The sequence below is a fragment of the Bactrocera tryoni genome, chromosome 3 (assembly GCF_016617805.1).
Source record: "Bactrocera tryoni isolate S06 chromosome 3, CSIRO_BtryS06_freeze2, whole genome shotgun sequence".
Lineage (NCBI taxonomy): Eukaryota > Metazoa > Arthropoda > Insecta > Diptera > Tephritidae > Bactrocera > Bactrocera tryoni.
In genome coordinates this window covers 86,251,654-86,264,159 of record NC_052501.1, presented here as the reverse complement: position 1 = coordinate 86,264,159, position 12,506 = coordinate 86,251,654, and the positions used below count along the sequence as shown (strand labels likewise).

The 12,506-nt window shown below is 38.5% G+C and overlaps 2 protein-coding genes across 11 annotated transcripts in view; one reads left to right on the top strand and one right to left on the bottom strand.

Annotated features, from left to right (window-relative positions):
* LOC120770414 (hormone receptor 4) overlaps nucleotides 1-2,988 on the top strand; it is a 154,278-nt gene extending 151,290 nt beyond the window's left edge. For 3 of the 4 annotated variants that reach the window (XM_040097850.1, XM_040097851.1, XM_040097849.1), the window contains 3 exons: nucleotides 466-549; nucleotides 653-801; nucleotides 893-2,988. In XM_040097850.1, coding sequence (XP_039953784.1) covers nucleotides 466-549; nucleotides 653-801; nucleotides 893-1,017 — 358 coding nt within the window. In that variant the 3' untranslated portion in view covers nucleotides 1,018-2,988. Of the gene's footprint in view, nucleotides 1-465; nucleotides 556-652; nucleotides 802-892 lie in introns of those variants that run through there. The other variant, XM_040097852.1, reaches the window with a different exon arrangement.
* Nucleotides 2,989-3,990: 1,002 nt separating this feature from the next.
* Nucleotides 3,991-12,506, bottom strand: part of LOC120772328 (UNC93-like protein) — a 33,555-nt gene continuing 25,039 nt past the window's right edge. For 3 of the 7 annotated variants that reach the window (XM_040100867.1, XM_040100868.1, XM_040100869.1), the window contains exons 2-10: nucleotides 11,329-11,816; nucleotides 9,903-10,423; nucleotides 5,827-5,927; nucleotides 5,572-5,763; nucleotides 5,248-5,497; nucleotides 5,015-5,174; nucleotides 4,668-4,935; nucleotides 4,436-4,598; nucleotides 3,991-4,149 (exon numbers count right to left, since the gene is read on the bottom strand). In XM_040100867.1, coding sequence (XP_039956801.1) covers nucleotides 4,083-4,149; nucleotides 4,436-4,598; nucleotides 4,668-4,935; nucleotides 5,015-5,174; nucleotides 5,248-5,497; nucleotides 5,572-5,763; nucleotides 5,827-5,927; nucleotides 9,903-10,345 — 1,644 coding nt within the window. In that variant the 5' untranslated portion in view covers nucleotides 10,346-10,423; nucleotides 11,329-11,816 and the 3' untranslated portion in view covers nucleotides 3,991-4,082. The remainder of the gene's footprint in view (nucleotides 4,150-4,435; nucleotides 4,599-4,667; nucleotides 4,936-5,014; nucleotides 5,175-5,247; nucleotides 5,498-5,571; nucleotides 5,764-5,826; nucleotides 5,928-9,902; nucleotides 10,424-11,328; nucleotides 11,817-12,506) is intronic. The other 4 variants (XM_040100865.1, XM_040100871.1, XM_040100870.1 and 1 more) reach the window with 3 other exon arrangements.

The following is a 12,506-nucleotide window of genomic DNA, read 5'->3' as shown; positions in this document are numbered from 1 at the left end:
CAAACAAACAACAACAAAGAATAATTATACCTAAGTATGCGCTGTAGAATTGTTTATTAATTTGCTTGCCGCTTGCCGCTTGCCGTTTACCGCTGACAAAGCCATTTCTTTCACTTTTTTGTTATTTTTGTAATCTCAAGTCTTTGCTTATTGGCCAGGGCATTGCCAAAGTTTTTATTATACGCACAATAATTAAAGAAGAAGTTATGTCAAAAAAAATATTTTGTCGCAGCGTTGAAACCATATTTTGTGAATATACTTATTTGCTCGCTTTTAGCACATTTGACAATGTCCTGGCACTTAAAACTTCCACAGTTAGTTCTAACAGTCTACTTGCGCATACTTAACACACACACACCAACCAACATACGCATTGTAGCTTTATGAAAGCGCAAATTTCCAATTTACTAATTCTCGCCTCTCTTTTGAAACCACCACTCTCCACACCCCTCCCTCAACGCACAGGTTTGAGAAGTTGGACATAACGCCAAAGAGCGCGCAGAAAATCAAGCCAGTCTTAGAGCGCTGGATGAAAGAGGCCGAAGAGAGGTGAGAGTATGGAAGAAGTTCCACACGTCGACGATCTCAAGCTCGAACTCGTTTTTTACTAACACTTGAATTTTCTCTCATTTTACACCCTCGCCGTATACAGTCACTGGAATCGCTACAAATCTGGCCAGAACCACTTGACCGACTACATAGGCGTGGAGCCGTCGAAGAAGCGCAAGCGACGCACCTCGTTTACGCCACAAGCGCTGGAGCTGTTGAATGCCCACTTCGAGCGCAACACACATCCATCGGGTGAGTGGTAATTTCGAAAATGACATTTCTCCAATAACTTACCGCCAGCGCTTTTGCTAACCCTCTTCTCTCTCTACTCTTCCCACGCTAGGCACCGAAATCACCGGCCTGGCGCACCAATTAGGCTATGAGCGCGAGGTGATACGCATTTGGTTTTGCAACAAGCGCCAGGCGCTGAAGAACACCGTGCGCATGATGTCCAAAGGCATGGTGTAGGACGCCATGCCCTACGACCACTTTCCGAGCACTTTCTGAATGTGAGTAAGACGTAGGCAACACGATATCATGGGAGCAGCAGCGCTGTTGTGACGTCTCGCTTGAAAACCGATTTACTGCGGACACAAAAATCGCCTGGCAGTCCTTTAAGCACAACACTGCTGCACAAGCTGTAAATTAATTTAGCATTTATTCCAATTTGCCTCTGCAGCATGCAAGTCATCATTAGTTATGCATTAAATATATATAATTTTGTAAAGTAATTACATCACTTAAGCACGGCAACACTCAATACTCTAATGGCTAGCTATTGATTTATACTAAACTAATGCAGCAGCACGCGCTAATAGTGCGAAGACAAGTCTCCTTTAGATCCAAAAAGGTCCCAGTGCGTACTGCACAGCTCATTCTTATAGCTACGAAGTTATGTTCGTCCTAAGCAAAAGTAAATTAAGTAAGTGTGCAGCCTTGTGTGCCACGCTTTCCTCCTACGAAGTCGCAACAGTATGTCATAAAAGTATAGATACCGAGAGTTGTATTGTATAGCATTTCAAACGCTATTTATTTGAATTGTGAAAGAAATGTAAGCACGTGGATAACAATTAAATCGGCACACTCGTCGGCATAACTGTAAATATGATATTTGGTGCATAAAATACAATAACAACGCAAGCGCAGTGGATGTTCGGGAGTATTCGCAGAGACTAGGAAAACTCAGTTGATTTTGAAATGCTCTTATTCGATATAAAGCGTATGTGCGCTGCGCTTGCGTATGCATAATTGTGGAAAATATATTAAATTGGCAAATAATAAATTTAAATTAATCATCCAGGCCATGGCATTGTAAATGGTGTGTCATATATGTATGTATGTGTATGTTCAAAACAGTCTACACAATAATATTTATGTTTATTTGTATGCATTATTAAGCAGTAAAATAAAAGTAAACTAAGCATAAATAAATACTAGCAACCAATTAAATTAGTCCAACTAAACATTGTATACGAATAGCAAACTAAAAGCAAGGAAAAATACAAAGCATTTAAGCTATGTGTGTATAATTTAGCTGTAACAGACACTATCACTTTGTTAATTCTCCATTTAATTTTGTTGAAAGTTAAATTGTTGTACACTCTTTATGTTTTCAACTTTACGTTACAGTCTGTTAAAATAAAATTTCTAATTATGTTAAAAATTTTTCTACCATTAAGTATCATTTACCGTGTGTCTTGTGTTGATAAGTAGATTTTATAACGGTTATTTCTTCATTTAAACTGTTTCCGCCTTTTCATTATTTTCATATTTTGAAATATTTTTGAACGCAGATTTGTTTTTATACCAATATAACATTAGTTAAATGAATTCGCTGAATTTTCAATTATTTTTAATAACATAAGAATTTAAAATGAACTTTTAAATATTTATTTCCACTAGTAATATTAAATAATTCAGCGCATAATAAATAAGTGTTTGAAAAGTTTATGAGAAATTAACATAAATGACATAACACAGCTGTAACCTACTAACAGAAATTCTATCCACTGACGTAGCATATTAACAGAGCATATTATTTTATTAACATACTCTGCTATTAATTATGTTATTTTAATAAGAGATAATAATGTAAAAGAAATAATGATATAACGGTTTAAATTTAAAGCGAAGCGTACTATTTAGCCCTAAATCACAGCCGCAAGGCACTAGACTTAGAGAAATACTTGTAATTTAGACAAACGAAAAATGTTAATAAGGCAAAATTAACATAAATATGTTTAATGAAATTAAGCTTAAGGTTAAAGTAAGTAGTTATGTTACGCTGTGCATAGCTGCATGAAATTAAATGAAGAAAGACCCCAAACTGTACTAACATTAAAATAACTAAATAATGAAGTAATGAAATACGTGTGTATGCGTGAACTTATTTAAATGGATTGTAATAAAAAAACCAAAATCAAGAATATAAACGAAAAATGGAGTTTTATTCAATGCAAACAAGCGTATGGATTTTGAGATCAGTTCTCGAATCAGCAAACGGGGAAAATCTCAGGTGTCATGCAGCTAAGGTAAAATGGTTGCTTGATATAAAGCTTTCAAGGAGGCCAAATATTATGTATAGATTAAAGAAGGTTGCCTTATATCGCAGTAGAGAAGTTATAGGGGAAAAAGTGGGGACTCTCAACCAAGCCGTAGTCAAGCAAGTAAGGTACTACGGTGTATTCGCCTGGTGGAGGGCGCTCTAAAAGGCTGCATTCGAGCAGAGCGGTTCTTATCCGCATCTTCGGTGCACTACAGACTACACCAATAATGACACTTAACGTCATTCTGCACATGGTGGCACTCCTGGGCATTGCTGGTAAATCTATTGCTGTAAAGTGTACTTTAAGACTCAGAGAAACTGAGTATAAAAAGGAGTCCAAACAGAGTTACGCTGAAAGTCTCTCCTCCTTCAATTACATCGTGGATCACTGCGTTATAGAGGCAACTCGTGTTGGCTGTTTCTCCGCTCAATAGCCTCACAGATGGATCGAAGTTAGGAGCTGGGGTCGAAAAGGGGGCCTTCTGTAAAGAACTTAGCATCAAGCTACCGGACAACTATAGTGTTTTTCAGGCAGAAAAAGCTACTATTGAGTAGCAGTAGATTTACTGCTTCGGAGTGTAGCTTCGTTCAGAGCGGTGAGCATGCAATCCAACACCAGAGCGACGTATTAGTAGTGAGCTCGGAAATTATGCGCTCGAAGTTAGTGTCCGAACAAGAAATAGCAAAATGCTGAAAGGCAAAAGGTGAGATGACAACATCCATGCACTTTCCTCTCTATTATCCAGTCCTTTCAAGATTGAGGCTGAGACATCTCGGCAGACACATCTTCACCGAACCAGCAAACAAAGTCGAAACTGACATTGGCCGCTTCAACAAATTTGTGATCGGCACAAAGCTCTACAAATATTTTTATTGAAACAAGCTTTTTTATTTCTAAAATCTTTATTCTAAAAATGTTTAACAAAATCGTTTTTTCTTAGCACTAAAATACAAATACACTTTCATTAATCAACAGGTAAGCTGCTTTTCAATCACTTAACATAAGCTCCAGAGCTTTTTGCTTTCTGCGTAGGCGATACTCGGTGATGCCGTAACTGCAAAGAAATTAAAACTCAAATATTTCGGATATAAAAAGATTGTTAGTAACCTTCAGTCAGTTAAGTTCTGGTTAACCTTACTGATAGGAAGAGTCTTGGAACTGACAGGTGGCTCTTCAAGATATATGTATGTATCGAAAACATTTAAAATAATATGCTAAATTTCAACAAAGATTCAGCTGATTCACTTATTAAAGTCTACTTGTAGGCGCCAGCTTATAACTCCACCATTCACAATTGTATTCTCAGTGAAGCTTACATATATGTCTTTTCATGTACTCACCCTGCACTTCCAATGCCGAGCACACAGAGCAGTATCACCAACTTTGTGGAAGTACACAACTGTGAACTGATTATATAGCCAATAACAGAACCAGTCGATTCCCACAAGCGGAAGTTGCTGTAGCCAGCGATGAGATGGTTCGGAAAGAGAATGCCATAAAAAGCTGCAAGCATAAAGACAAAAACCAATGTGACCAATGTCAACATTTAGCCGAGACAACAACGCAACTCACCATTCACCACGACCAACCATACACCATCGCAAATGCCCCAAATCGCCGCGAATGCACAATAGGTGACATAATCACCCTCGCGCGCCTCATAGAAAAACATATAGACGAAGAGCGAGGCATTCAGCAGCGCACAAGCGACGAACAGCGTGATGCGGCCCAGTTTCTCGACCAGAGCGCCGGCAATGCCCGCAGCGATGGCGTTGGCAACACCAAAGCAAATCATGGCGAAACCAATTTTCGAAATGCCCCAACCGCAGGCGACAAAGGACTGAAAGCGGTGAAAGGCAAAGTATGTATAAATCTCATGTAGAACATTTATGTAATAGTAGTGCGGAGACAATACTCACCCGTGTATAGTCCACGGCCAAGAAGGCTTCCTCCAAGCCAATGAACATTGTGATGGGTAAAATGAGTAGTTGGCGACGCTTGCGCAACATATTTAGCGTAACGGTGAGCAGACGCAGCCCAGACATGCCGTCGCCAGAGTCGTTGCGACGAACGCCGTAGCTGTTTAGCGAGGAGTGAGCATTTAGCGGACGAGTACACTTAGAAATAGAACAGAAATAGAATATTGCTTTACCGTTTCAGCGAGTTGACACCGAAGAGCATAAGCACCACAGCTATGGCCATGCAAATGAGGAAGATGGAGGTGAGCAGTTGGATTTTCGCCGGTTCGGGTGGGGTCAAATTCGGATTCTCCTCAGCGCCAATGCCTGGACAAAAACGCGCACCACAGATCTCACCCACATGACTTTCCGAAGGTGGAGGCGTCGCGAGCGCTTCGAGTGTGGCATTCAGCTCCACAACGGCAGAAGAGCCGAAAGATAATACTGTAAGTAGAAAGTGTGGAAGTGTGAAAGTGAGAGAGGGAATGCAAAATAATGCAATTTTTGTGTATATTTACCTGAAGAAGATATCAAATTCCCCCAAACCTGTGCCATTTGGTAGAATATGAAGAAGAGCCCAAAGAATTTGACGGTATTCACATCTTTGCGTGACTCATTGCCACGCACTTTAGTCAGAGCCTCGGCGACTGTTGAGAGGTAAGTGCACTTTGAGCACCACAAAGGTCCACCACCAAAGCCGACCATTAAACCTGTAAGGATTACGCTAGAAATTGTAGAGCTTTTATGGTAATAAAGAGAAAGTACATATATACCTGCTGGTATGAGCGTCTCGAAGCGTGGATAAAACTGCGCGGCAATAAAGGGCATATAGGCGAAGAAGGACAAAGCCATGGTCAGATGACAGCCAAACCATCTAAAAATATGTTTCCATTACCAAAAGGTGTCACTGAAGTACAATCGAAATATATGTTATGGAATAAATGTTAAAGCTAATAGTTGGATGAGGTTTATTGTATAATATTCGATTCTTAATATATAGGGAAGAGCGAAATTCTTATTATTTTAGAGTCAGTTGCCAATAAAGGATCTGCTATAGCTAAGCTGAAGTTTTTACTCGTTAACCACAACTCTTACAGCTTCCTCCGGCCACAATTGACAGGGATTAGATATAGTTTCTTTTTCTAGAACTATATATTTCTCAAAGTTAAACTCGTTGTCACTTAGATTACTTAGAGGCTTTAACTTAAGTTGATTTTAACTTTTTAATCTCCAAATAAACAAACGTGGAACAGAAGGAGAATGAATATGAATGATATAAAAGATCTGTCTCCCCTTATCGAGCGGGAGGTTGCTCTCATCACTCATCTCCCACTAAGCAAATTAACTTAGCTTTTATGCAAGCAATACGGCCTAACTCAGTGGCTGATCCCTCCATGCAACATGGCAGCATATTAATATGCGAGGTCCAACAATTCACGATTGCATTCCAGTTGAAGCCACATGCCCCACACAATGCCGACGCGTATCTGCAACAATGCGAAACAACTAAATACTAGCGCGCAACAACAGCAAAGCTAATATGCAAACAGACAAACAAAGTGTCAGATATTTGCACGGATTGCACAGCAACGGCCCAGTGTGCCGAAGGGGCCGTACTGTAATAGTACCGTTATGTTAACCGAAGTATACTTTGACCCTCCATGTTGTGCCCGCCCGCTTACACACTCAGCAGACTCAGCAGACTTAGCAGGCGCACTGGCCAAGTGTGTGTGGGTGTATATGTATAGATGTAAGTGTGTCGTTTGGCTTTGCTTGCTAACCTCCTACTGCTGCTTCATGGCGCTTTCATGGCATAACAGCTGTATCAACAAATAAAAGTTATTAAAAAAGCAATACACGACTTCTAGTTAGATGCATATGTGTGTATATACTTGTAGAATGAGTGAAAGCTAACACTGTTGTTGTTGCAATGAAAACAATAGCTTTAGGTTAGTGGAGAGCTGGGTGTGTGCAGCTCTTATGTGGAGGTATTTAACTTTTTTGCGGAGCTGGTGGGAATGGCAATTATTGAATATTGCTAGCTGTGGTTTGCGCGAATTACTCGTTAGTTTTAATACTTTCTTTTGTTTAATTTTAGTTTTTTTTTAAGAAATTCGATTTACTACATATAATAATGTTAATTGGAGATTTTCATAATTACTTTATGAATATACATATATATTTTTTGATATATTAAATGTTAATATTCTGGGTAGAACAGGGTAGATTTAGATTGTAATCACGTTTCTAATACCCAAACGGACACGTCAGAGACATTAAAATATAAATTATCAGCATAACGAGCTGAGTTGATTTTGCCGTGCCCGTCTTCTGTATACATGCAAACTAAACTCTCAGTTTTTCAGATAGCAATCTGATATTTGGCACCCGTCTTTTTCTCACTAAAGAGCTGCTCATTTCTTGGAATGGCCGTCATCGGACCACTATATCGTATAGCTGCCATATAAACTAACCGATCGAACTCAAGTTCTTGTATGAGAAACGTTTACATTTGACAAGATATCTTCAAGAAATTTTACATGGATTATTGCTTAAGACAACAATGTAACCTCCGAAGAACTTTTTTAGATCGGACATCTATAACATACAGCTGTCATGTAAACTAACCGATCGAATAACCGATCGACTGCTTGTATGGAAAACTTTTTTACTTGACGAGATATCTTCATAAGATTTGGTGTTGATTATTACCTAAGGCAACGCTATGATATTAGAAGAAATCTTTCAGATCGGACATCTATAACATATTGGTGTCATACAAACTGAATGCTCGAACTCAAGTCCTTGTATGGAAAACTTGTTTATTTGTCAAGGTATCATTCACGAAAGTCGGCATACATTGTTATTCATCATATAGCTACAATATCTGAAGAAAATGTTTAGATCGAATCACTATAGCATATAGCTGTTATATAAACTGACCAATCAAAATCAAGATAAAGATCTTTTTATGCATCTTTATGCGTTAAAAACTACATTTATGAAAGGTATTATACCATAGCTTCGGTACAACCGAAGTTAACAATTCTTCTTGGTTTTTTTTATATTGTTTACATTTTTCTGATTGACTCAATAAATTAATATTAATATCTTTTTTGTTTACCTTTGTATTCCAAATTTTTTTGCATTTTAATAATTCATATTTAGTTACTTAAATATAGGTATTTGCTTTACTACAAACAATTATAAATATTAATACTGAACGGCCACCACAAACTGTTGCTGATTTTAATCCTCAACTGAGTCACAAAAGCCTTGCCGTTGTACCTCAGCCTCAGCTATAAATCTGGAATATACTTTACAAGTCAGCATCGCCTTGACTTAGCTTGAAATAATCCCAACTTTGTTGGCTTTTGCTGCAACTCGCTTATAGTCTTCTTAAGATTTGTTGTTATTGTAATTCAATAGCAAATTCAGGTCAAGAAATTAATATGCCGAAGGCTAAGAAAACAGAATGGGCAAATAAAATTGGGTGTGGTGGGGCCAAGATAGATTTTGTAATATCAAATTGAGATTCTCTAACAAATGAAGGGATAATCATTTGAACTACTAAGTTTGTAAGCATACCGAAGTGTCTAATATGTGTTAATAAGGTTAAGTGTATGTACATATGTGCCACTTAAGTAGTGTGCCTTAAGAGCCAAGTACTTATTTGTCAAACCATAGAGGCATACCAAATTTCTTTGCAGTCCATTCAACGACTTGCTTCATTTTCCGTACTGGAGGCGCACTAAAATTACGCTATTTACTGCTTAAAAGCTTGCTAGGAAAATAAATAGACGCACACAAGCAAACAACCAAACAATGCCGTTTTTATTTTCTTAAAATGTTGCCCGGCATAAATCAGGTACAAAGAAGGAAGTGCCAGCATTTCCGACTTCATAAATTACAAAGGAAAGGAAACGCTCGACTTTATTTATTGATTACAATAGCTTGCCGAGCAGGTAAGGCTCGAGCGCAAAGCGAAACTTAAGCTTTCATTTAAAATATATGTATTTGTGAGCATGCCAGATAAGACTAGAAAATACAACAATACTTTGTTTTATTAGCAAATATAGAATTGATTACTTTTGAAAGCAAATTTCAATATTTTACAGTTATTATTTATTTCAATGGAGCATGTTTCGAAACGCTTCTTCTTTTGTATACAAGCAATGGCGTTAAAATTATTATGGCAGAAATATTACTTAATGTATATAAATATTTGTATATACATATATGTATGTATACATTAGGATGGGTCAATAAAAACTGTTTTTCATTTAGTATTCTGAAAAATTTATTGGTAGACACTTCTAAGATAGGCTCTGCATGTAATGTATACAATATACATATATCAAAATCGGAACTTTTTTTCGGTTAGTGCTCTGAAAAATTGGTTAGTAGACACTTCTTCGATAGGCTCTCCTTGTAATTTGAGAATCACATATATGTATATACCATTGGGTGGGTCAAAAGACGAATGCATTTTTTTCGCTTGGTTCCTTGAAAAATCGGTTAGTAGACACTTCATAGAATGAATTTCCAAGTAATTTGTGAAATGAATAAGTATTCTGAAAGTTTATTGGTAGACACTTTTCTTAGAAGCCTCTTTAAGCATGAGTTAAAATAAGAACGTATACTTGGAGATGCTTTCTTAGAGGTGTCTGGCAATACATTTTTCAGAGCACGCAGAAAAAAATTTTGATTTTTTGGCCCAGCCTGTAGCGCCTTCGCTTGGCCGCACACTCAAGTAAAAATGTATGACTTCAATTCAGCATAGAATAACTGTACAACTGTGTGCTGCCTTTGACACATACACACACACATTTATGGGGGTCGCACTCACCTTATAACTGTCATGGGTAGAAAGATATTGGATAAAATCAGCGAGCCATAAATGACGGCGAGCGTCGTGGTGCCCAGCGCCTTGTCCGAATTCACCGAGCTCTGCAGATTCGAAGTGCCGTGGAACGCTGTGAACTGTATCATAAACGCTAGACCAATAACAATGACGTTCTTCGTGATGATATGCCGCTCGCGTGGCTCGTAAGTGCGCGGTGACAATTTGGCCGCACCGCTGCCGTTGCCGATCACAGCGCTGCCATTTATATCGACATTCGAATTCCCAATGCCATTACCGTTACTCAGCCCATTATGCAGTGCGATTATTATGGTGTCTGTTGTATTGTTGTTGGGACTGCTGTTATGATTATTGGACGATTCATCATCGCTGTGCTGTTCGGTGACATTGTAACTGTGCCTGTGATTGCGGTTTTCATTGTCAGCCATTCTGGGATTAAAGTCCAACGACGTGACGCTCGAAGAAGTCAAATTGCCCGTGCGGTTGGATAATTACTGTTGTGGCTGCTGGATGGAGTGGATGAAAAGAAAGAAACAGAAAAACGAGCAAAAAATTAATGCGGCACTTTTAATGGCAAGCAGAAATATAAAGTCGCAGAAGTTGCTGCTTAGCAGCCTTCAATAAATTACAATTATCTTGATGAGCAGCAGAAACAGATGAGTGATGTTGTAAAATAAATTTACTCTGAGAAATTGAGAGTCCCGCGGCCATATCCAATATGCTTCTCCGCATTACTGCCTGTGGCGTGAATATTTAGTTTAACTGATTCAAACAAAAATGAAACTTCCTTGGACTTTAAATTCAAACCAAAATTTGCTGGTCGGCGCTGCAAAGCGCTGAGATTTCATAAAGTGCCAGGAGAGCATTTCAGTGAAAAAATTCCATTCCAATCGTGTTCCAAGTTCGCTTAAGTGTGTTGGCCCTAAGAACCTTGATTTGCAATGAACACTTACAATTAAACGAAATTAAAAACAAAGTGCAGGCAATCTGTGCGCTTTTGTGGTTGCTTGGCTTTCCAATTCATTGAAAGTTCAGAATCAAACCGCACGAAGTGTGGCAAGGTACAACACCTACTTCTACAATCAAACACGCACAGACCCCTGCCTTTGAAGCATCAAAAGCCAACACATGCGAACCAAACTAAGGTCGAGTACGTGTGAACGGCAGATCGTTTGCCTCGATATAGAATAGCAGGGTGAAGCAGCAAGGCGAGGGGCGGCGAGAGCAACGCACATTCAAACGGCTCCGCGCCCCACATGCTCGGTATGTAATTATATAAGCAAAAGCTCTAAGTAAATAAGACGAAATTCTGAGTTAATTTGTTTGTATATGAAAACCACATGCTTCACACGCACACACACGCATGCTTAGTTGAGCGTACTCGTTTAGTAGCACACTCACGCTCACTTACTCGATTTGATTCCCGATGATTGCTGTTACGGCGTGCGGTAATTGGCTATGCGTGTGCATGTGTGTGCGTTTGCTTGCGGCTGTTGCTGTTGCTTTTGTGTTGTAGCGGCAGTTCGCTTGCGGTATTTAACGTTGTTTGTGGTGTTAACAAATCAGTCAATAAACACATCAATGTATAGGTAATTGAATTTGCCGTACGGGTAGTCTGCTTTTAGGCGCCTTGGCGTTATCTGCCATTTACATATGTGTTTGTATGCGCACACAAGCGAACCGGTGGTCTATTGACGTTATAAATTGCAACCGAAAATATTGTTTTTTTGGGTTTTTTAAAATCTGTCGCCAACTTCAGCAGCTTCGTGACCTATTTGCTCCCCTATTTTATAGTTATTAAGCACTTATTTTGCTGTTGATTGCTAAGTTAGTTTTCTAGCATTAATTGAAGTGGTCCACGTGTCACTTATTGGTTTTGGTGATTAATCATTAGCCTGGCTAAAAATACATAGGTTAAAAAATAATTACATAAAAAAATATTTTCTGGAAAAATTTAAAGTAATTTATTGAGAATTATATATTTTTGCAAAAAAAAATAAATAAATATTAAAAAAAAAAGTAATATGAAAATATTGGGAAGTCGGAAAAGTCTTTTCGTATTTTTAATCAAACTTCAACTTGTTTTTTTTTATATTTATAATGAAATTTAATGAAACAAATATACACCATTTGGTCGACCACTTTTTTCCACTGGAGACATTATTCCACCAGTGTAAAGCTTTTGTGGTTTCCCGGCGAGTAATTTTCACAGGCTTCTCTTGAAGCCAACTTTACTTCATTAAGGGGATTTGGCTTAGACCGAAACAAACGGTAGTCAGATGGTGTAAGGTCAGAACTATATGGTGGATGCATCAAAACTTCCCAGCCAAAAGATGTGAGTGGTCTAGCGCTGTCCTTATGGAAAACGAAGCCCTTTCTGTTGATCAGTTCTGGCCATTTTTTTCGATTTCTTGCTCCAATGTCATCAGTTGTTGACAGTAAAATGTAAAAGCAGTCGTTCGACTAGGCTGGAGCAGCTCATAGTAAATGATTCCTTTCCAGTCCCACAAAACACTCAACATTTTCGAAGCGTCAATCGTGGCTTTGTCACTATTTGTTGAGCTTCACCACTCTTGGACTATTTGATCC